General features: G+C 42.8%; 1 protein-coding gene across 5 annotated transcripts in view; it reads left to right on the top strand.

Annotated features, from left to right (window-relative positions):
• Positions 1–24,272, top strand: part of RCBTB2 (RCC1 and BTB domain containing protein 2) — a 55,362-nt gene extending 31,090 nt beyond the window's left edge. For 4 of the 5 annotated variants that reach the window (XM_021689432.1, XM_021689433.1, XM_021689430.1 and 1 more), the window contains 12 exons: positions 1,654–1,809; positions 2,011–2,161; positions 4,376–4,542; positions 5,094–5,252; positions 5,608–5,715; positions 6,729–6,871; positions 9,932–9,997; positions 12,822–13,012; positions 13,541–13,667; positions 15,384–15,523; positions 20,518–20,648; positions 22,976–24,272. In XM_021689432.1, coding sequence (XP_021545107.1) covers positions 1,684–1,809; positions 2,011–2,161; positions 4,376–4,542; positions 5,094–5,252; positions 5,608–5,715; positions 6,729–6,871; positions 9,932–9,997; positions 12,822–13,012; positions 13,541–13,667; positions 15,384–15,523; positions 20,518–20,648; positions 22,976–23,116 — 1,650 coding nt within the window. In that variant the 5' untranslated portion in view covers positions 1,654–1,683 and the 3' untranslated portion in view covers positions 23,117–24,272. The remainder of the gene's footprint in view (positions 1–1,653; positions 1,810–2,010; positions 2,162–4,375; positions 4,543–5,093; positions 5,253–5,607; positions 5,716–6,728; positions 6,872–9,931; positions 9,998–12,821; positions 13,013–13,540; positions 13,668–15,383; positions 15,524–20,517; positions 20,649–22,975) is intronic. The other variant, XM_044913554.1, reaches the window with a different exon arrangement.
• Positions 24,273–24,486: the final 214 nt, after the last annotated feature.

The raw sequence follows: 24,486 nt of genomic DNA, 5'->3' as shown, positions 1-24,486 counted from the left end.
CAGAGTTACTTGACTCCCAAAGTGGGTGCGACAAATATGCTTTCAGGTCTGTAGAAAATAAGTAGCTAGTCCAATCAGCTTTCTACCAGAACTCTTTCTTGGTAAGGTTGACTTAATAGCTGATAGGAAAGATAGGCCTTAGAAAATCCTTTGCTCCTTTAAATTAAGCAGGAGTATGGTGATTAAGAGAAAGGGCCAGACATGCCATTTGAAAGACATATTGGCTGTTTATGCATCTTATTTTAATCCTCACATTTTTGAAAGCTGGGAAGCACGTATGAAAAATGTTTCCAGGATAGCAAATAAATAAAAGCTCTCTTTAAAACAGCTTTACAGTGTCCACATTGCTTGCTCTTATGAGAGCACAGGTGCTTATGGTCTTAATGTTCACTCTTATGGGTTTAAATGTGTTCCCCCAGCCCCAATTTATATGTTGAAATCCTAACCCCCAAAGTTTGGGTTATTAGAAGGGGGGGGACTTTGGGAAGTGCTTAAGTCATGAGGGTGGAACCCTCATGAATGGGATCAGTGCTTTATAAAAGGGTCTCCAGAGAGATCCCTAGCCCCTCCCCCCGCCCCATGAGGACATGGTGAGAAGGCGATGGCTATGAAGCAGGAAGGGGGCCCTCATCAGAACACGAGCATATTGGTGCTTTGATCTTGGATTCCCAGTCTGCGGGACTGTGAGAAGTAAATTTTTGCTGTTTATAAGCCACCCAGTCTGGCATCTGTTAGAGCAGCCCAAATGCACTAAGATGCCCCAGTACCTCAGAAGGTGACCTTATTTGGAAATGGGGTCATTGCAGATGTGATTAGTTAAGATGGGGTTATTATGGTGAGTTCTAATCCAGTATGATTGGTGTCCTTATGAAAAGGGGCAATTTGGGCCCAGATGCAGACATGCATAGAGCGAGATGATGTGAAGACACAAGAAGACGGTACCTTGATTTTGAACTCCTAGCCTCCAGAACTGTGAGAAAATAAATTTCTTTGGTGTAAGCCACTCACCTTGTGGTACTTTGCTATGGCAGCCCTAGCAAACAAATACGTACTTTCTGGGTGTATATTCCTACCAATCCCCAAACCTGAGTGGGGGGCTGGTGGTGAGGGAAGCCACTAACTGCTCCACTGATGGTCAGAACAGACCCCAGAACCGGAACTCCTGGACCGGTTCCTTGGTGTCACCTTTAGCATTGTTCTTTTCCAAGAACGCATTTCATCAAGACTCAGGCGGCTGAGGAAATCGCAGTGCTCTCTCTCTCTCCGTTTTTCCTGCCTTTCCAACCAGCCTAGTTTCCAGAGCTACGTTTAAGACATAGCCAGCACTGAAAGTACAGAGGTCAGCCTTAGACGATTCTTGTGGCCCTGAGGAAAATGAGCAGGTGAGATCTGATCCCAGCCGGGGTCTCTGGCCCTTGGTTGCTGTGAGAGCAGGACTGAAGCAGTGGGCTTGTCAAGACAGTTCCCGTAGCTGTGAGGGGCCTCTCGAAAATAGAGCCGGCCCTCCCTGAGCCGGTGCTGACTTCCACAGAAGGAAAAGGGGAAGGAAAAAAGAAGCATTTTTTAATTAATAGTCTTAATGTATATATTTATATACACACACACACATATTTTTAAATTTTATTTATTTGTTTATTTATTTTTCCTTTTCAGCCAGTACAGGCTACTCTATCATCTTTGAAGATGTTAGATGTGGGAAAGTGGCCAATTTTCTCCCTTTGTTCTGAGGAAGAATTGCAGTTAATTCGTCAGGCCTGTGTCTTTGGCAGTGCTGGAAATGAAGTTTTGTATACTACAGTAAATGATGAGGTAAATTTTGAAGAAAAAATTCAGCCACTTACAGTAATGGATTTGCTAAGCTGAAGATCTTGGGGGGAACCAAGGAATTAAGATCTTAAGAAAAGCATGGAGGGTAGATTCTTATATGTTATATAATGTTACACAATGAAGCAATGATTATGGGTTTGTCAGAAATAGAAGTGCTCCAACTAACAGTGGTCTTTCCCACAGATTTTTGTGCTTGGCACAAACTGCTCTGGTTGTTTGGGATTAGGTGACGTCCAGAGTACCATCGAACCTCGGAGACTGGATTCTTTAAGTGGCAAAAAAATAGCCTGCCTCAGCTATGGGAGTGGCCCCCATATTGTCCTTGCAACAACAGGTAACTTAGGGACACAGGGTAGAATTTTAGCCACTGCCTTATTTATTGAGAAACAAGACTTAGGACCACCCCTTAAATCGAGAACATACTTTTTGATTGGGTAGGAGTCTCGCTCTGCCCTGTGAACTTGACTCTACTTTGGACAACAGGAAATATGAACCTATCTGGATATCAGAGTAAGATAATGGAGCGGATGGAATTTAGCAATTATTGGCACTTTTGATGTGAGAATGACAGGGCTGTAAGCCCCGTAAGCCCCTTTTATACTTTATACTTTAAAAGTTGAACTATTTTGCATTAAAATGCTGAATTCACTCTGGACTTTCTGAACCTGAGATCCCTGATCTATGAAATAAGACACTAGTGCTAAAGTCCAAGATGCCCTCTAACTCCTAGCACTCTGGGATTCTGACCATCAACAGTGACTGATGGCTATATTTGGTATTAGTAGTATAAGGAATTAAATACTTTCATGGCTATTTCATGAATTCACACTAATAGGATGTTATAATTAAATCATACCTTAGAGTTTTCCTTAAGCTGGGTATTCATTTTATTAGTATTCTTTGAACTGAAAATAAAGTTTATAAATGAAAATATAAATTTTCGGGAATTTTGGTTGCCAGTAATAGGCTAGATTTTTTTGGACCACTTCTTCACTGGAAAGAACTAAAAATTCTAGATAAAATATTTAATTTTTTTTTCATTGAGGCATCAAAGCACTGACAAGGCAGAGAGGAATTATTGGATCATATTTAAGAGAAAGTGTGAACTAAGGTTAAAGGGGAACTTAGAGCTAGTTTTGCCTTAAGGGCATCTCCCTCTCCAATTAAATGGAGTTGTGGTTTGATGTACTCATGAGGTAGAAGGGATCATGAGTCAGAGACCTAACATGTTATGCTAGGTCCACAAAGGGCTACAATCTAGGGGCAAGGATGGGCTAGCTCTCCCATCTCTAAAGCCCTGGAAAGAAAAATCCTTGGCTGTGAGCAAAGCAAGGAGGAACAAAGCAAGGAGGAACAAAGAAAACCTCTCCCCAAAGGGTTGTAATCATGGATTTGTATTACAGTTCACATCAGACTGGGCGGTCCAAGAAATCTCAAGCCTTGGATTTATTAAAGAAGTAACTTTAAGTGCCTTAATGGCATCACAGAAATTAATGCAGGTACTTTCTAGAGGAAGGTACCTTCACTTCATCCTAGGACCGAGGAAATATGATGCCAATGAAAAATGAGTGTTCAGTGACAATTAGTAGCACATAGTCAAAGATAACCAGGTACATGAGGAAACAAGGCACCATGAATAAGAACCAGCAAAAAAAAAAAAAAAAAAAAAAAGCAAAAACTGACTACTAAGTATCAGATATTAGAATTATCAGATACCAGTTACAAGATGACTATATTTACTGTGTTTGAAAAAGTACAAAATGAGCTTGAAGATACCTGCAGAGATCAAAGAAGATTTGAAAAAGAACCAAATAAACAATATGATTATCAAAATGAAAAACTCAGTGGGCAAGTTTTATAGCAGTTTAGACGCATCAAAAGAAAATTAATAAACTGGAAGATTAGAAGAAATTATCTGGAATGTAACACAAAGAGATAATATAGTAGAAAATACAGACAAAAGGAGTATATACTATATGATTCCATTTATTTAAAGTTCGAGAACAGGAAAAACTGAATTCTCTTATTCAAGATTATATATGGGGAACTTTTGGAGTGAGCATCAGGTTGTATTTCTTGACCTGAGTGGTAGTACATGGGTATGTGCTTTATAATTATTTATAAAACTGCATATATATTTATGAACTTTTCTGAATATGTATTATACTACACAATAAATAATATAATAACAATTTTAAAATTAACTTGATGATCATTTTATAGATAAGAAAATAGGCCCAGAGAAGTTAAATGATCTTACAGTCTTTTGACTTTCCATCTGATGTTTCTTCCTATTACTCTTAGTAGCATTTTTCTGCTCTTTATTAAAAACCTATCATCCAGCTATTATAATTGCATCCATTTAAATTTCATCTTGTTGCTTTGAGATAGAAAATAGTTTATATTTTCCAAATGTATTCTTTTGTAGAATGAGTTTGGTGCTTTTGCACGTGAATTTTTAGTTTTCATTCATGGAGGTGTGCAATATATATGTTCATATAATAAAGTAGCTGTTTTGAAAGCTGGTTGTATTTCTTTTTATTTTCAGAAGGAGAAGTCTTTACCTGGGGTCATAATGCTTATAGCCAGCTGGGCAATGGGACAACTAATCATGGTTTAGTGCCCTGTCATATTTCTACTAATCTGTCAAACAAACAAGTCACTGAAGTTGCCTGTGGGTCTTACCATTCTTTGGTGCTAACATCTGATGGAGAGGTGAGAATAATTAGCATAAATCTCATTGATTTTTTTCAGTAAGATTATATAAATTTTTATAGCAGTCTTAGAAATATGATCGTTTGATTAAAATAACCATCTTCCTCAAATTCAGTCTTATTCGTGTTAGCAATTCATAGACCTGGTGGTTATATCATGAAGTGTACCTTTATGTAGTAGGGATTTCTGTAACTGCAAGATTTAAAAGGCTGTAATGTTCCTTCTATATTGCTATACTCAAGGGTTTTATTTACAAAAAGAAAAATCCCAAAATGCTGGAAAACATGGCTAAGGTAAAGTTGATATTTTAATAATATTATGTGATATCTGAACAGAATTATTGCTATTTGTGTAGATAATACTGATAACCTAATTTTATCAAGTAATGCATTTTGTAGGAATGAATTTTATAAAAACTTCTCTGCCTGTGGTGTGAGAATTTATGCATATCCAGCACTTTGAGAGCAAAGATGAGACACTGTAAGTCAGTCCATGTTAGTGTCCATTTGAGACACTTTATAAGTTAGCGTGTTTCATTTTTTAATTCCCAGGTATTTGCCTGGGGTTATAACAACTCTGGGCAGGTAGGATCTGGATCAACAGCCAATCAGCCGATCCCTCGAAGAGTCACGGGCTGCTTACAGAATAAAGTAGTTGTGAACATAGCATGTGGGCAGATGTGTTCAATGGCAGTGGTGAACACTGGGGAGGTAAGAAAGTTGTTTCGTGGGCGCCTGGGTGGCTCAGTTGGTTGGGCGACTGCCTTCGGCTCAGGTCATGATCCTGGAGTCCCGGAATCGAGTCCCGCATTGGGCTTCCTGCTCGGCAGGGAGTCTGCTTCTCCCTCTGACCCTCCTCCCTCTCATGCTCTCTGTCTCTCATTCTCTCTGTCTCAAATAAATAAATAAAATCTTAAAAAAAAAATCTAAAAAAAGAAAGTGGTTTCGTATGTTGTTTAAAAAACCCGTTTGCCTTACCAGTGTGATACTGACATGTCATGTTTCTCAACAGAGAGCTCGCTTGCTTCTGTGTTTCATGGGCACTGAGTCTCTGGTTTTCCTTCAGATCTATGTCTGGGGTTACAATGGAAATGGGCAGCTTGGACTCGGCAGTAGTGGCAACCAGCCAACTCCCTGTAGAATAGCAGCTCTGCAAGGCATTCGTGTCCAGCGGGTATGTCCACAATCGTTTGTATGTGCCTGTTTTTAAGTCTTTAGTGGCAAAGATACCAATGGACGCAGTTTTCTTGGCAGATGAAAAGTTTAGCTGCTTGTTGTTTTCTTCACTGAAGTAAAGGCTAAAGCTCTATTTCCCTGAATTAAGTTGTAGATGTTCATCAGGAAATTTATGTTTCTAGGCCACTCTCATACATAGCTGTTGGAATGTAAATTGTTACGATCTTTTCCAGGGAAACTTTGGCAGTATATATCAAGAGCCTTGAAAATATTTATACCCTTTGTTCTATAATTTTATTCCTAGGGTATTATCCTAAGGAACCAAAATGGAAGACACTTACAGAACTATTGGAGAAGATATAACAAAAGAAGAAAGAGAGAAAGAAAAAAAAAATGCTAAAACTTCAATAAATAAATAATAGATGTAGCATAATTTATCTAATCAAATAAGTTAATGGTTAAATAAATTATACTAAATCTGTATGAATGGAAATGATGTTTACAAAAGATTTTTAATGATATGGAAATAGTGCTATGTGATGTCAAGTAAAAATAAAGATACAGACGTGGTGCATGGAGACATGATACATATCCCTATATCTATATAGAAGTGGAAAAATAATCCTGATCTTGAGATTACTTTCATATTTATACTTTTCTACATTTTTTCAACATTGAACATGTTTTACTTTTACAATAAAAAAGAAAAAAAATTCTTAAAAAGTGAAAGTGTGTTCCATATTCACTCCACACCCTTGATCTCTGTGAGCATGATGAATGCCATATTAAAGCTGAACAAACCAGACTCATGTCACCATGACTCATGTTGAAATTACTGCAGTTTTGGCCCCACATAGGCTAAGCTAGTTCTGGGCAAGTACTGGTTACCTTAATGTTTTGCCTCTCTGAGCAGGCTGCCTCTTCTTTTTTTTTTTTTGCATCTTTGATTCTTAACCTATCTTGTGAAAGCATATTTGCAGGCCTAAGTGGATTTGGTTTTTCTCTATCCAGGTTGCCTGTGGCTACGCACACACATTAGTGTTAACAGATGAAGGCCAAGTGTATGCTTGGGGTGCAAATTCTTATGGCCAGTTGGGCATTGGCAATAAAAGTAACCAGTCCTATCCTGCGCCTATCTTCATGGAAAAGGACAGGTAATATGTGCATTTTCAAAATAACTTGCATGTTCTTTAGTGATAAACAGAACGTAGACATGATATAGAATTGTGGGGAACTTGCTGCTAATATTAGAATATTCTTTCATGAGAACATTCATTTCTTTTTAAAATTGGCTTTTGGAGGCACCTGAGTGGCTCGGTTGAGCAGCCGACTCTTATTTTCAGCTTGGGTCATGATCTCAGGGTCCTGGGATCAAGCCCGTCATCGGGCTCCGCGCTCAGTGGGGAGTCTGCTTGAGGATTCTCTCTCCCTCTGCCCCTCCCCACACTCATGCTCGCTCTCTCTCTAAAATAAATAAATCAGTCTTTTAAAAATAAATAAAATAAAATTGGCTTTTGAACTGTTGGGGAGTTTGTATGTTAAATATTCTACTTTCACTTACTCATATTTCAGCTACTCTACACTAACCACAAGGACTAAACCTCCAACAACTATCCTACTTTATTCTTCTCCCTCACAAATTACCTTTTCCTCCTCCTTACTGTTTTCGGTTTTATATTCTTAAGAGGAAGTTGAATAACACTTGAGGTCAATCTTCTGTGGCTTAGGAAAATGAAATCTCAATAGGGGTAGGGTATAAAGCTATTCACTCAGCTACTTATAAAATGTGCCAGTTGAAAGGATAGGACTGTCTCATTATTTTAGCTCCTAAGCTATCACTATGGGGACATGTAAAATGGTTAGAAAATTAAGACTTAGTTTTGCCCACTTCTTTACAAGGTTGTGTTAAGTAATTTGCTAATTAAAAAAATCCAAAATTTTTCCCCAAATTATCCTACTATTTCTGAAAGCCTTTTGAGTGTCTCAAACATGGCTATATCACTGCCTTTTCATTCTACATTTTTAAAATTATTTCATTAGTCTTTCTGTTAAACCAGGGTTGTAATCATTGTAGAAATTACTATATTTCCTTTTTTATTGTGCATATTAATTTTTGTTAAATCTGATTTTAAAGTAAATATATGGACACATAGATTATCTTGCATTTTTATACAATTCTTTTATATTTTCCTGTTGGAATATTTAACAATGAAAGTGAAGAACAAGATTGTCAGTTTCAACCCACTTGTTTTCATTTGAGTGTTATAAGCTTGGCTAATTTTATTTAACCTGTGTCAAATAGGTTAAAAAAAAGACCTGTTTTTGGTTTCTTTCCCCAAAATCTTAGGATAAGACCCTGGACCTCTTAAGGCCTGGGGAGGAGGAGAGGGACTGGAGGCCAGAACCTGTGGGTGTGGATACATGCACACAGCCATGCTATTTGCATTTCCCTTCAAGGTAGCTCAGAGCTACTCAGTGGAAAGAGAAGGGACAGTCTTGAGGCTTTGAACAATCACAAAACTGCCTCAGTTTAGCAAATCCAGTCAGTAGGGACGTTTAGTATTTAGACACACAACAAAGAAGTGTTAAAGAATCAAGTAAAGGTGTCATGGAAATAAGAACAACATATTTGTATGGCACTTTACCATTTTTCTGGTGCTGTCACACTTCACATACATTTTAACTCATCTGCAACTGGACTTGCCAAATCCACTGCTATCTGCCCACCGGCAACTTGCCCCACGTTGCACTGCCAGTCCCCGATCACCCCAGAATGAGCGCCACGTCTTCTGACTCTAGTCACGCTGGGCCAATTATAGGGCAGCGTGGTGGGGGAGGCAGGAGATGCAGAAAAGCAGGGCATGGGAGTTATGGAGTGTCAGCTCCTTACCTGGTACTTGAGAGTACTGCTTTTTTGTCTATTTTAAAAACTCAATTTTTAAAAAAAATCTTTTTGACTTTTTTCAAGTTTTGAATTATAAATGTAAAAAAAAAACGTGGAAATAGCTACACACTTGCATGCTCACTGTAGTCCACATAATCATTATTTGGGCTCTAAATATCATGGATGAATGTTTTGAAGGAGATATTCCTGCTTTTCTCTTTTCCATGCCTGAATTCGCTGTGGTCATCCCTGAGTTTGCAGGCTCTCCACCACACGAATATTGCAAGGGAGGAATTTGTAAGTCTGCTGGGACTTGTTTTGCACGTACCCACCCTTTTCAGTGGCTGAAATTTGCAGATATGTTATGACTTATCTCTCAAGAACTCACTTCTGACTCTTTGGGACCCATTTCATGGAAGTCTGACTAATTAGAAACAAAAGGATTGAATTTAGGGTGGGGTGGATCTCCAGGTCCTGGTTACCTATTCACAGAAGTGGAAAGTGAAAATCTGTCTACATTGGATCCTTTGCTCAAATGACAGCCCAAGGAAAACCTTTTAAAATTTTTCCCACAGAGTTCTACTTCTGATGAAGAATGCTAATAACATTTGTTAGCAATTTATGTTCACATAAAAGTAATTTTAATGACTAAAGTGATTCTCTTCTCTCTAATCCAGTCGTTCCCAATCTTTCTGAAGTCTCAGTACTTGGATTTATCAGCATTTGTCTTTGTTCCTGAAGTTTCATAAAAGCATATTTGAAGTTAAACTGATTTAAAGCTAACTTTGCCTTGTGTTTCTGTGAATTTTGTGACACCTTGTGACAATTGGTAATATGTTGGCCTCTTACAAAGCCAGGCTTGGGAGTCACTGCTCTGGACCCTTATTACCATTCTTTGTTCTCCTCCCTTCTCGCTCACAAGTCACCTTTTGTCTCTCCTCATTGTTTTCTGTTTTACATGCTTCCTCACTCTCTGCATTTTCATTTCTAGTACCACACCCATTAAGCTGCGTTCGTTGGGGATCATTCTGGGGAGGTGACACAAAACTCATTTATTAGGAACGTGTAGTACCTTCTTGTCATTGCACGGGGCTGCAAACTAAAATGTGAAATATGCCAGACATCCTGCCAGTGAAGGTTAGCTCAGTTCACAGTCACCATCTGTTGCATATTAGACTGGAAAATCTGAGCTTCGGAATTTGCTTCTTGGTGTGAATCAGATTTAAGAACAGATGACCTTGGGCCACAGCAGGAAGCCTTGGCAGTTGGTTGGGTCCCACGCTTAGACCTGAAGGCTCCCTCTAAACTGTCTCCACTCTTGTTCCTGTAGCAGCTGCTGCCGTCAGCCAAGCCCGTGCCCCACCCCTGACTTCCCGTGTGCTGCTAGGTGCTCCAGGTAAACGTCACGAGGCCGTGTGTAGGGAAGGCCAGCGCTCCACAGCCTTCCGCATCCCAACCCCTTTGCCGGGTCTGTTCCACCCTTTCTCCACGAAGCCGTGTTCCTGCCTCTTGTAAGGGCAAAGGCCGCTCCCGTTCCATGGAGGCTCATAAAGATATTCCAGAAGCGAATGTAGGAATTAAATTATTCTGGTTTTCTGATGTTGGGTAGAAGGACACTGCTGTGTTTCCATCAGTTACATTTTTCATAGAACATTACCAGGGAAAAGAGATTTTAAGTGGTCTCCCAGAGTTCCTGCAGCCACTGGTAAACACTTGAGTCACCAGAAGAAACTGGTTTTGAATGTGCCCTGTGCTGGGTAGCTGATTTCATTTACTCTTCACCACAAGGCTGTGAAATGACTGCTACCTTGTCTTCTGCTCTCCTCACTTCTTTTTTTTTTTAAGATGATAAAATGATGATAAGAGTCTAAGTAACTTGGCCTCCACAGGCTGCTGTCTGACCCCCTGCCCATTGCATCAAGCCACGTAAAATGAAGTATGTTGCTGCCCTCACGTTTGGTGTAACATGTGAGGGTAGATGGTAATAGTAGATGCCCTTTCTTTGAATAAACATATTTACTCTATTTCCTTCCCCTTTTTTCTTTATTTGTTGAAAAGAGAAGCCAAATAGGATTGGCCATTTTCCCTGTGTGGGCAAGGAAGTTTCTTTTGTAAAGCCCATAGTGGAAGTTTGGGCCCATTCATTGACTTAACCATGCAGGTAGGAAAGGTGTCACTACCTGAACTGAACATTGGGAATGTGCAGTCTCTATATGAGGGAGGCTTTGCCACTGAAAACACTTAGCAGTAATTCTGTTAAGAAGCCTCTACTGGTAGCTGCTATTTGTACACCAGGCACTGTGCTGGGTGTTTGACATTTTATCATTTAATTCTCACGTACTAGCCTTGCAGTGTGATGAAACTGAGGCTCCTAGAGGCTCGGGAACATTCCCACGGTCACATGGCCTAGTGGTAGAGCTAGGATGAGCCCTTAGTTCTGTTTGACTCCGGCGTCCAGGCTCTTCACCGTGGCATATCGTACATAGCCTCGTTTCTAGTACTCCTGTTTTCAAGAGCTGGGAGCTGCCCTTGAATAAATCAGTGAAATTGCTTGGGCCACACATGAAAACAATACATTTGGAGGCAAGCCATCTCCAGCTTGTATGATGACCATCTTCCCTCCTTGGCTGGGAAACATCCAATTAAAACAGGTGGTGGAGGGATGTCTCCATCCTTCAATTGCTAGCCTGTCAGTGGGGTCTTACACCCCTCAGTTGCTCTGTGTTGTTGAGTCTTTCCCAATTAGTCAATAAAATGACCTATAAATTGCTTAGGAAGACACCATATTAAGGAGAGAAACACACTTAGAGAGAAATAAGCCAGTGATTCAGCCTGCCAACAACTTATAATCTAGCTGAAGAGGTAAGACATACATCCCAGAGAGGATAAGGGCCAGGCTGGAGTGGTGTAGACAGGATGTGCTTCAAGAGCTCAGGTGAATGAGAGACCTCTTAGTTTGGGGCTATTTGAGCTGGGCCTTGAAAGATGGGCAGGATTTCTAAGGCAGAGAGAAAGGAAAGAACATTCTTAAACAAGGGACTTTAACTGTGAGTAAGAATATTGAGGGGCAGTGAGTACATCTGTGTGTTGGAACACAGGGTATGTAGGCAAATGTGATTTGAAAGAGGGCTAGATTATGGAAGGTGTTAATGCCACATGTCTGGATTTTATCTTGTGGGAAGCCACTGAGAGTTTGAAAGTACTGATGAGAATGGTGTTTTCGGAGGATTGTTAACCTGCCAGCCTTGTGCAGTTTGGTTCAGAAAAGAGAGAGTCTAAGGCAGGGAGACAAAGGAGGCCGTTACTTTGGTCCAGATATGGGGTGTGCCTTACCTAGGGTGGTGGCAGATGGGAGAAATTACAAAGAGAGAATCTATATGATTTGTCAACTGGATATTCTGAAAAAAAGTGGTTAAGTGAGAAGGGAGAAGAAGTCAAAGATGACTGTGAAGTTCTGAGCCTAAGTCACTAAGGATGGTGGTATATAGTATGGTCTGCTATGACAAAATCAGGATGGCGACCTCACTTAGGGTAAACTAGTTCGCTATGTTTCCTGAATCTGTACAGTGGTTTATACTTAGAGAAAATTAATTAGTTCCAAATCAACAAAAACAGAGTTTTCCATTAGAGAAGTATACAGACAACTACCCCCGTGGCCATCATGAACTTACCGGGCTAGGGTCTAGCATATGTCAGTTTCTGAAATCTGCTCTCTTGGGCTCTTGAAGATAGAGTCCAGTGACTCAGGACTATTGACCTTACTGTTTGTAGTGCGAGTTGGGGTGGCCCACAGCATGTTCCATCTAACACTAAAATTGGTGAAATTTTGATGAAAATATTTCTCGATATTGGGTCAAGACCTGCATTAAGTAGCAAGTCTTTTTTACGTACTTAAGTCCTGTTTTAAGAAAAAAAAAAATTAGATCACTGTTTGGTTAATTTGTTCATTTTGGTCTCTCCCCTTGGATTGTACTTGCATTTCACAATGGGACGGTACTTATTTTTGGAGGCCTACTGGCTAGAAGTGGTAATAACAAGCAGATCTTCATGACTTGCGCCGTTGAAGGATAGCTAAAATGTAAAGAACTGATTGGTGCCTGAAAATTTAGGAGATTGTCTTCTGTTGTTTTTTTTAAATCAGTTAAGGCGAAGGGAAGGAGAAATCAACTTGTTTCTTCTCCCGTTTGCCGCGTTCACTTGGTCTTTCTTTGTGAACTTAGAATTATAGAGATCGCGGCCTGCCACTCGGTGCACACGTCAGCGGCCAAGACCCAGGGCGGGCACGTGTACATGTGGGGCCAGTGCCGGGGCCAGTCGGTGATCCTGCCCCACCTCACCCACTTCTCCGGCACCGACGACGTGTTCGCCTGCTTTGCCACGCCTGCCGTCTCGTGGCGCCTCCTGTCCGTGGGTGAGCAGTCTTCGTCCCTTTGGGTGTGGGCCTGATGCTAGGAAGGCAGGGCTGGTGCTTTCTGTTGTGATAGTAAGGACTTTTTTAGGTGCGGTATCATACAATTGATTTCTGTCTAATGGGCTCCTGTGAAAGGAAGCTAATTTGATGCATTAATTTTTCCTGAAAGAAAGCAACATCACATACTACATTAAAAGCAATTTTATTTGACTGCTTTTAATTTTCCTGGGAAACGATATCATTCATTTTTAGCCAGTCTGTTTACTGAAACATGCAAAGATTTCATTGAGTAGAGCCCTTTGGGGCTTTTTAGTTGTTGGGTTTGCCAGATTTACAAGCAGATGTGTGTGAGGCTCTTATCCTTGACGATAGAGATGTGAAAATCCGTATTTAGGGGAAAAAAGCATTGCTCCGTTGGTCATGTATTTCGGGTATTTTCATGAGAGTCCACAGAGCAGTGCTGTATTCTGGCCTGCTTTTCTCTGTGTCTGTAGTTAACCCTAGAAACATTTGGTGTTCCTCTCTCAGAACCCGACGACCACCTTACTGTGGCCGAGTCGCTCAAGAGGGAATTTGACAACCCCAACACGGCCGACCTGAAGTTCCTGGTGGATGGAAAGTACATTTATGCACATAAAGTCCTTCTCAAAATTAGGTAAGGAATCATTGATTTTGAGAATTGAAATAAATACATTCATATGTTCTAGGTGTTCACAGAACTATGCTAAGTAAGGCTGATTTTGCCCTACGAGCATACCGTGCAGCCAGGGAGACACGGTATGCGTGGCACGAGAAATGAGAACTAACGGGGGCCGGTGTAGTGAGAGCCCGTGGCGGGGGGGTGGAGGGGGCATCAGGGAATGAGAACTCTCAGCTTCCGTAGAGACCTTGCAGGTGGTCTGTGCACCTTGGTGTTGGGCAGCCAGCTGAAGCTCGGCGAGCGTGTTCTGGGCTTTGAGTACCGCGTGGGCTGCTTCCACAGAAGGGGCCTTCCCCGCCTAGGAACTGAGCTTTGTCACCCCCCTCATCAGTTGTGGGATAGTGAACTTTGAGATGCTCGGAAAAAAGAAGGTGAGGCTTTTGCAGGACAACAGAGTCTGGGGTAAAGTTAACACAGATGACAAAAATCAGATTTATTGATGTATTAATTTCTGAGCCAATGAGCTGCATCCATTTGAAGTGCGCAGTTTGAGGAGCTTTGACATATATATTTATGCCTGTGAAACCACTGCCCTAAATCAAGATACAGAATGTTTCTGTCACCCCTCAAAGGTCCCTCATGCCCCACGCCTGGGGCAAGCACTGATCTTTCAGTCACTCTAGATCAGTTAGCATTTTCTAAAACTTTGTTAATGGAATTCATTTCATTTAAATGGAAAAGTGTGATCTTTTGTGCCTGGCTTCTTTCTCCTAGCATAACGATTTTAAAAATCATGTTGTTGTGTACCAGATACTTAAATCCTGCTACAGTGAATCATAAACGCAGCACAGTATTTTAGTCTCGCCTCCCAGCATTTGTTCACTCTTGTGATAGCTCGAAAACCCACCTGGAAGGGGGGAGTGGTTAGTGTGCTAGGGCTCCTGTAACAAAGTGCCACACGCTGAGTGACCTCAACAACAGACACGTATTCTTCCCCAGTTCTGGAGGCCGAAGTCCACGGCCCAGCGGTTGTCAGGGTGCGTTTCTCCTAAGGGAGACTTCATGCCCGTCCTCCAACTTTGGAGGGTTTGCTGGCAGTCTTCGGCATTCCCCCGCTTGGGGCAGGGTCTCCCCAGTCTTTCCGTGGGGCCCTCCCTGTGTGCATGTCTGTGTCCAAATTCCCCATTTTTATAAGGACACCAGTCATACCGCATTAGGCTCACCCTAATGACCCTCATTTTAACTTGATGACTTCTGTAAAGGCCCTTCCTCCAAATACTGTTAGATTCTGAGGTTAGGGCATCAACCTATGAATCTGGGGGCGGGGGGGACACCACTCAACCTAGAGGAGGAGGTAAAGAAACGAAATTACTCAGCGTTCATGAAAATAACCCCACCTGATTGCCCTCAGTGCCACTCAGCGGCCGTGGCGCGGGAAAGTGGCCTGGGAGGCCGGCCCTGTGTTCGGCCTGCACGCGGGGAGGGGGGGGGCGCCCTGCTATGGCGGGTCCGCGCCTGCAGCCTCGTCCCGTAAGTGCTGGTGAGTGAGCTCTCCAGCCAGCAAAGGAAGCGAGGGGTCAGGACAGGGAGACGAAGGTGTGCAGCTGGAAGCTCATGCTGCGCGGTGCTTCTCGTTGTCCGTCCCCTCTGTGAGCCCCACGAGGACGTGTCTTGGGGGGGGCTCTGCTCCCGCCGGGAGCGAGGGCCCCACGGGCTTCTCTCTTCCTTCAGGTGTGAGCATTTTCGTTCTTCTCTGGGAGACAACGAGGATGATATCGTAGAAATGAGTGAATTTTCGTATCCTGTTTACCGGGCCTTCCTGGAATACCTGTACACGGACAGCATCAGCCTTTCCCCCGAGGAGGCAGTAGGTAATGGCCCCGGAGCTTTCCCGGCCGGCGGCAGCGTGCGCGGGAGCCGGCCGCGGAAGGGGCTGTGCGGGCGGCCACGGCCGTAGTTCTCTTGCTGGGCGTCAGACCCAGCCCTTTTCCCTTGTTACTGCTTCGTCCGCGGGGTGGCTGGGTAGCTGTCACCCCGCCAGCGCTGTGGAGGGGCTGCCATTCCCCCGGAACTAGTGTACGTCAGTAACGCCCGTGACTGTCCGGGACCTGCTGCCTTCCGGTGTTTGCAGCAGAGACCAGATAAAATGCACGCGGTAATAGTAAGCCCTGCTGCGCTCCAGAGCCAGGAATTTCCCTCCACACGGCTCTGGGGCCGAACGCTGTGGGCATTCTGGGGCCCCCTGTCCTGAAGCTGGTGTGGGGCATAAAAAGCAATACAGGTTATCAAACAGGCGCAGAGTGAAAACCGTCCTACGTCTCAGGTGACCGCCGTCAGCAGTATTGTTGGCCAGAGGCACAGAGAATTAAAGAATTACTTCTGTAAGGACTTAAAGAGTTCAGCCCTCAAATTTTTAAATGAAATACTCATTTCACGTGTATACATCCAGTATCACTTTGTACCTGAGATCAGCATTTAATTTTCCTCAGGTAAACAGAAATGTGACTTCTGAAGTTTTATAGTTTGCCGTCCTTTCTTCCACGAATGTTTTAGTGCCCAGGCCCTGTGCGTGCCACAGCTCTGGCCTTACCCTGGGGAGCTGGTATTCGGATGAGCGCCAGTCCTAAACGAATCAATCCAGGCGGTCAGTGAGGAGGGCTGGGAGGGCCTCCAAGAGGAAGTGTGGAGCAGAGAGCTGGGGCAAGCAAGAGCGAGCGAGCAGTACCCAAGGGAAGAGCCTTCCAAACACGGGAAGCAGTGAGTGCAGAGGTCTGAGACAGGAACGGATTGGGCATGTGGAGGAGGAGGGAGGGAGGCGGGGGCGTGAGGGAAGTCACGCTCACTGTGGTAAGTATTAGGTCAGGCAGCAGGATGTGGGCAAGAACACGCCCTTGGAGGCCATGGTGAAGTGCTTGTTTTTTTCTTGGTATGATGGAAAGCCTTGGAAGGTTTTGAGCATGAGGCTTCTGTTATTTAGGATTTGCTTTAACAGCAACATTTAAAAAAAATTTTGGTTTAAACAGGATAGTTTCTCATTCACACAGGGAGACAGTGCAGGGCATCCCTACGTGTGGCTCCTGCCCTCATGGTCCAAGACTGTGTTTGCATTACCTGCGGCAGGCTGGAGGAAGGGACCACGAGGAAGGGGCAACGGGTAAATCCCAGTGTCTCTTAAGGCAGGGTCCTGGAAGTTCCACTTATTCCAAACCATGGACCAGAGATGGCCAAGGACAGAACCCCAGCCGCATGAGAGGTTGGGGAAAGTGGTCCTGGAAAAAAAGGGAGAATGGATCTGTGTGGATATGGGGGGCGGGGGAAGCGAGGCAACTTCTACAGTAGGAGTGATGTGATGTGTTTTATTTTTTTATTTCAGTTTTTTAATTTAAATTCTAGTTAGTTAACATATATGGTAAGATTGGTTTCAGGTGTAGAATTTAGTGATTCATCACTTACGTGTAACACCCAGTGCTCGTCACAACAAATGTCCTCCTTAATGCCCATCACCCATTTAGCCCATTCCCCGCCCACCTCCCCTCCAGTAACCTTCAGTTTGTTCTCTAGAGTTAGGAGTCTTTTTTGGGATGCCTGGGTGGCTCAGTCAGTTAAGCATCTGCCTTCGGCTCAGGTCATGATCCCAAGGCCCTGGGCTCGAGCCCCGCATCAGGCTCCCTGCTCAGCGGGGAGCCTGCTTCTCCCTCTCCCACTCCCCCTGCTTGTGCTCTGTCTCTCTATCTCTCAAATAAATAAATTAAATCTTAGAGAGCATGGGGAGGGGCAGAGGGAGAGAGAGAATCCTCAAGGAGACTCCCCACTGAGCACATGCCTGACACAGGGCTCAATCCCAGGACCCTGAGATCATGACCTAAGTCAAAATCAAGAGTCGGCCACTTAACCAACTGAACCACCTAGTTGCCTATAGTTAAGAGTCTCTTATGGTTTGCTTCCCTCTTCTTTTTTCCCCTTCCCCTATTTGTTTTGTTTCTTAAATTTCACATATGAGTGAAATCATACGGTATTTGTCTTTTTCTGACTGACTTATTTCACTTAGCATGGTATGCTCTAGCTCTATCCACGTCATTGCAAATGGCTAGATTTCATTCTTTTTGATGGCTGAGCAATATTCTATCTTCTTTATCCATTCATCAGTTGAGGGACATTTGGGCTCACTCCATAGTTTGGCTATTGTGATAGTGCTGCTGTAAACATTGGGGTGCATGTACCCCTTTGAATCTGTATTTTTGTGTCCTTTGGGGTAAATACCTTGTAGTGCAATGGCTGGGTTATAGGGTAGCTCTATTTTTAACTTTTTGAGGAATCTCCGTATTGTTTCCACAGTGGCTGCACCAGTTTGCATTCCCACCAGCAGTGCAAGAATGTTCCCCTTTCTCTGCATCCTCGCCAACATCTGTTGTTACCTCTGTTAATTTTAGCCATTCTGACAAGTGTCAGGTGGTATCTCATTATGGTTTTGATTTGCATTTCCCTGATGCTGAGTGATGTTGAGCATCTTTTCATGTTAAAAGACCAGTAATTATGATGGTTCAGGTGCAAGGTGGCTATACCCTGGGTTAAGGTGGCGTAGCAATGGAGGTGTTGAGAAGAGATCACATTCTGGATATATTTTAAAGATGAAGCTGATGGGATTTGCTCACGGATGGCACGTGGGGTGTGAGGAAAAGAGAGAAGGATCACTGCTCTAAGGTATTTGGCCTGAGTAGCTGGGTTAATGGAAATATCATTCACTTAAGATGAGGAAGATGGAAAGCAACAGGTTTTGCCCTTGAGTTTGAAAAGTCAAAGGAGTTTGAGTTGCTTCTTAGACATCTGCATGGCAGTTCTTTTTATAGGCCCACTCCCAACATTTGCAGGGCCCTGGGTGGGAGTCCAGATAAAGGCCCTTGTACATTTGTATAAAAATTCAAAGTTATATGTTTCAGTTGAAATATGTTCAATCCTCATACTTTGAAAAATATACCTTTATTGAGAACTGAAAGGCCAGGCTGGAGTTTTAGTTGGAATTGAGGATTTTAGGACTCCTTAGAGTTCCTCGCAGGAATGCACAGGAAGCACAGACCTCAGGCCTCCAGCTTGCGGCCGGCCATCTTTCTTTACCCACTACCAGCTACACCCTGCATTGCAAGGGGTGTGTGGGCCTCCCAGCCGGCACATACAAGCTCCATCCACCCCCGTCCTGCTGGGGCTGGGCATCTGTGCATATCCACATATGTGGCCTCAGGGCCAATTAGATAGGGAATTCCAGAGTCCCCTGTGATCCCAGTGTGGTCTAGGAGTAGGTGCGTGGCTCCCTGGCCACTGTGGGGAGGGTTGTGCCTGGAGGAGGTGCAGATCCGGGCTGTTTTGAGCTGGGGCTCAGGACAGCGTCTTTTCTGAGGGCAGCATTTCTGTGATTCTGAAGCTCAGGAGGGTGTGGGGCTATAGATAGGAGTTTGGGAGTTTTGGAGAACTGACCAAAAACAATTGAGCCATCATAGCTCTCAAGATTTCAAAAGATTTCAATTCCTCCATGGGGTGATAGGCCCTTCTTCTATAATTTTGATAGTATTGGTCATGTTACAATGAAAACAAGCTTCCAGCCCAGGCCTCCCACATGCACACAACTTAGTAGCAGAGAGATGGAGAAACAGTTGATGTTGTCAGATTGATGAAATCCTGGCTCTTTGTGCTTTAGGCCTCTGTGAAGCACCTTGCACGAAAGGTTAGCCTGCAGTAGATGTGACCCTTTTCTATAGAGGATACAGCTAAGCTTTTGATCAGGCGGCAAGCCAGGCCTGAGTGTAGACCTAGCAAGTGTGGCTCTCTGAGAGCGGGCACTGCCGGTCTCCTGCTGCTTCGTCCCATTCACGCGGGGGCAGGAGGAGCCTCCAGTATTTCTGGCCAGGCCTCCTAGCCAAACACCACGCCTTTCATAATGACAAAGTATTTCTGGCGTTCTTTATACTGATTAACAAATGCTCTCATGGAGATTTAGAGAGCCATATCCCTGGCTTACATAGGTTTCTCTCTCTGCGGTGACTGATGTGAAAGTAGGCGACAGAGAATACAGCAGGAATCATCAGTATGTATTAGATGGCATTTTAAGCTGGGGGGCAGGGGGTTGGTGCTGGAGGTCACTGAGGATTGAACCCTGGGGCGCTCAAACATTGGGAAGTTAGGAAGAATGGCCCAGCCAAGAGACTGAAGAGAATTAGGGAGAGGAAAAACAGCAGCAAGTAACACAGTGTTTCAAGAAGATGAGTGTCACCAACCACATGGAACTGTGTGTAAATGTTGAGTGAGACGGAACTGGAGAACAACCCCTTGGGTCTGGCTCCATGGAAGCATTGATGGCATCGGGGCGTCGAGGGGATGGGATTCTGCTGGAATGGCTTCGGGGGAGAATGGGAAATGAGAACATGGAGGCAGCAGACAGAGAGGATGTTTCCCAGGTTTGCAGAGAAATGGGGGAGACGGATGGGAGGCACCCCATGTATCTATGAAAGGTTTCTCTTTTTTCTTCCGTAAAATTATGGGCACTGTTTAAGCATGTGCATGTGCTGAGGGAAATGACCCAGGAGGACAGGTCATAATGCAGGGGGAGGGACAATCCCAGCAGCCTTTCTAGGAAAAATATTCAGGCCATTTTCACTGTGCGCCTGCTTTTCCGCGGCTGCTCATTTGCGGGTTGTGTTTGCTCGGTTCGGCCGCATTCCCAGGTGGAGCCACGCTCAGGATGGAAGTCAGCGTGAGTCTGAACATACACGGCTCTTCCCCAAGGCTTATGTTCAAGTATGCTCTCTGAAGCGTGGAGCAAGTTGAAGCAGGATGCTTGAAATCACTCCCCCTAATAAACATCTCTTCCCACCAGGGTTGCTAGATTTGGCTACATTTTATAGAGAAAATCGTTTGAAAAAGCTCTGCCAGCAAACTATCAAGCAAGGAATCTGTGAGGAGAATGCCATCGCTCTGCTTTCAGCTGCCGTGAAGTACGATGCTCAGGTCAGCAAAGCATGCTTTCGACTAGCTGACCTTCTGGGAAAATGTTAGGTGTTTACCTCATACATTAAACTCGAATCAACTCTAAGAGATTAAAGATTTAATGTAAACAAGTGAAGTAACCAGAAGTACCAGAAAAAGTGAACATTTATATATTGTTAGGGTAGCTCTCCCAGGCAGAAGCCATAGAGGAAAGGATTGATAGATCTGATTTCAGAAAGAAAAAAAAAGTCTATACACCAAAAATGCCACCGAGAAAATTAGAAAGTAAATGATACACTGGGGAAAATATCTGCAACATATCATGAAGCACGTTTACCATAGTTAATGCAGAATTCTTGGAAAACAAAAAGAAAACATGACAGTTTGATGGAAATAAATGGACCAAGAACAAAATGGGCTTATGAATAAATGGAAAATATAAGTGAAAACAAGGTATAATTGTTCACCTGTGACACGGGGAAACATAATCTTAAGAGATAATGCAGGCTCAGCATGATGGATGTTCTCCTGAACAGCCGCTGAGGGTGTGAACTGGGGCAGTCGTGTCAGGGGTCATCGGTACCAAGTGTACTGAGAGCTTTAAAGGGGCAGTTCTTGGGCGCCTGGGTGGCTCAGTTGGTTAAGTGACTGCCTTCGGCTCAGGTCATGATCCTGGAGTCCCTGGATCGAGTCCCGCATCGGGCTCCCTGCTCGGCAGGGAGTCTGCTTCTCCCTCTGACCCTCCCCCCTCTCATGTGCTCTCTCTCATTCTCTCTCTCTCAAATAAATAAGTAAAATCTTTAAAAAAAAAAAAGGGGGGGGGGTGCAGTTCTTTAAGGAATTCCCTTGTAGGAATTTATCGTAAGGAAGTGATCATGGATTCGGACAGAGACTTAGCTTCAAAGATGTTTATTGCAGCACTGTTTATAATTTTGAAAAATTAGAAAAAGCCAACAGGAACAGTGGAGGATTGTTTCAACTGTAGAATGTTAATACTATGAAATTATACAGCTACTCACAATGTATTAATTGAAAAATGATGCCCCTATTTTTGTTTTTTATTATAAGTAGCTGAATTTAAAAAGACTGAGATTCATTATCGACATAGAGAAAAAAGACTGTCAAAGGCCATCTTTGAATGGTGGGATTATGGATGATTTTTATTTCCTATCTTTGCTTGTTTTTTTTCTGAACTTTCTACAGTGACCGTGTATTGTTTTGATAATAAAGAAAGGAAAACCTGTCTTAGAGCTAAATCTTTAGGAAGCAGGCCATACTTCTTGGAGTCGATTTCCTTCTGTTATTAGGATATCCTCTCCTTTGGTCAAAAAACAGGAACATTTAGTCGTGGGCAGAAAAAAGCTTATAACTTCTTTTCTGCTTATATAAATAAATATGCTTATTAAAGAAAATTTGGAAAACATAAAAAGGAGGAGGAAGAAGATGACTCATCAGCCAGAGAACATTAACATTTTCATACAGCTCCTTCTGTTCTTCCCTAGGTCACATGATGTAGATTTCTCTAAACTGGATTTTTTTCACTTAACATTTAAAAAAAATCTTAACCCACCTTGAAACCTTCACATTTAAAAGCATAGTGAATGTCTTTCATCAACCTAATCATACACTGGGCCCGAAAACATGCACAATGCTTCATGGCTAGGCATCGCCTCTGCAGTCTTTCCTCAAGTTTCTTGAAGTCACGGGGGGAGTCCTGGGGGCTGGCAGGCTCTCTCCCAAGTGATGAGGTAGTGGGCACACGGTGTTTCCACCTGAACTAGGCTTCATTTTCAAGACTTCCTCATAGTCCCTATTTATGTGAATTATCTGTGTGGTTACCTTCCGGCCCTCTGTCTTCTAGAAAGTGAGCTCCTTGAGGAATGGCAGGGACCTTGTTTCGCTCACAACCTTACGCCTAGTGCCGAGGGTATGCCTAACACAGAGTGGAAACCCTTTTCAGGCAGAAACCTTTCAGCTCCTCCAGGAGAATATAAAAGTGGAGTATTTTAACAAATACTGCAAACGGAATGAACAATGCAAATACTGTCTCAAGAGGAAGGTACAGAATTCATACACATCGTGCCTATCTCTGAGAAGAAAAAGATTCTTTGCGTGGGCTGGCATGGAGGAACTTGGATATTTTACTCTGTGTTATTTAAATTTTTACATGCATAGATTCACATTAGCTGCACAGTTTTAGAATTGTTCTTTAGGTATTGCTCTACCAACATTTCTTCCTCTTGGCTCTCAAATCCTTTTTCCTTCCTGTGTCTTAGGAGTTTTCATGCGATGTTGCATTGCATTGGGATATACAAATTTGTTAAAACATTTTTTGTTGTTATTCCTAGGATTTAGAAGAATTCTGCTTCAGGTTTTGCATAAACCATTTGACTGTAGTAACACAGACTTCAGGCTTTGCAGAAATGGACCATGATCTTCTCAAGAACTTTATCAGCAAAGCAAGCAGAGTTGGAGCCTTTAAAAATTGATCCTCACCTGCAAGAAATAATTTTTAGCATTTCCATTTTCCCCGCAAAAGCCAGAGGATAACTTCTCCTTAATAGTATTTATGACGAGCTACCCTTGGCTGAATACTTACGTTCTGTCAAAAGAAGGTGGTGGTCAGACGTCTGCCCCATCAGCTGAAGTCTGAAGTTGCCGGTAGAAAGCAGTCAGTGCTCTGATCAGATGTGACTAAGCCCAAGGGAAAAAAACTGAAACGTCTTATTTACCATTTCCTCTTTCGAGTCACTTAAGTCGGACACTTTTGGTACATTGGTCTAAGTATATGCTATTCTAGCCAAATTTTCATTCTTTCAAAAGCTGGTATCACACAGAGAGCTTGACAAGGAATGCTGTCATAACATATTGTCAGCATCCAGCATGGCGCCTTCCATACTCGGTAGGCACTCAGTTAATTTCTTAGAAATCTGAAGTATGCCCTTAGAACAGCTTTATTTGTGGGATACTGGATGAAGGGATAACTTGCACAAAAACAAATTTGAAATAGCCTGTAACTAGTGAGGTTCATATTCTTCTGGTAACTGGTTCTGAGTCATAGTGACTAACTATGAGCATTAATTAAAGTCCACAGACAGCCTTGGCAATTAACTGTCAGAGTCCCAAGGGCTAATTTTAATTTTCTGTTTACTCTGAGTCATTAATTTCTCATATGGGATTATTGAATATGAAGTCCTGTCTCTGAATGAATGTTATTTCTGGGCTCATCTGCTTTACATAATTGCATTATGTCTTTCCCTTTTGTGTTAAGAGAGATTTGCCTGTGTAAGTAAAAATGATTACGCGTTTCTCTTGTAGTTGACTTTTATGTCACTATAAAACAGTTCTCTTAACCTGGCACAGAATAATTATAAAGTGCTAGCTGAAAAGGATCTCACACTTAAATTTCATGGACAGCATTAACAAGAATGAGATAAATTTATACTTTTTAGATCAAAACAAGTTACCCAACTGTAAGAGAGAAACTGGAACGGGATGTAGGATGTAGTGTCAGATTCCTCTAATACGTGGTTTCACAATATGATACGTGTTTCACAATATATTATGTAAAGAAAACTCTTTTGGAATTAGAAACCTTGTTCTGATGCTGAACTATTTGATAATAAAGTGCTTATTTGCAGATAATAGGACAAATGTGTGGTTTTTTAATCCCTAAGCAGCAGCAAAATTATATCAACCTGACATCACTTACAAAAACCCATTTGATAAAAGCTTATTTTTGGAAGCAGCTACTCAGATAAGGTATCATAGCAAAGCCCACCCTAAAACATAAATGGCACATAACATAATTACTGTTCATATTATTAAACATGACTGCTCTTTATTGGTGAGGTCACTT

This window comes from Neomonachus schauinslandi, chromosome 3, assembly GCF_002201575.2.
Source record: "Neomonachus schauinslandi chromosome 3, ASM220157v2, whole genome shotgun sequence".
NCBI lineage: Eukaryota > Metazoa > Chordata > Mammalia > Carnivora > Phocidae > Neomonachus > Neomonachus schauinslandi.
This window is presented reverse-complemented; position numbering and strand designations above follow the sequence as displayed.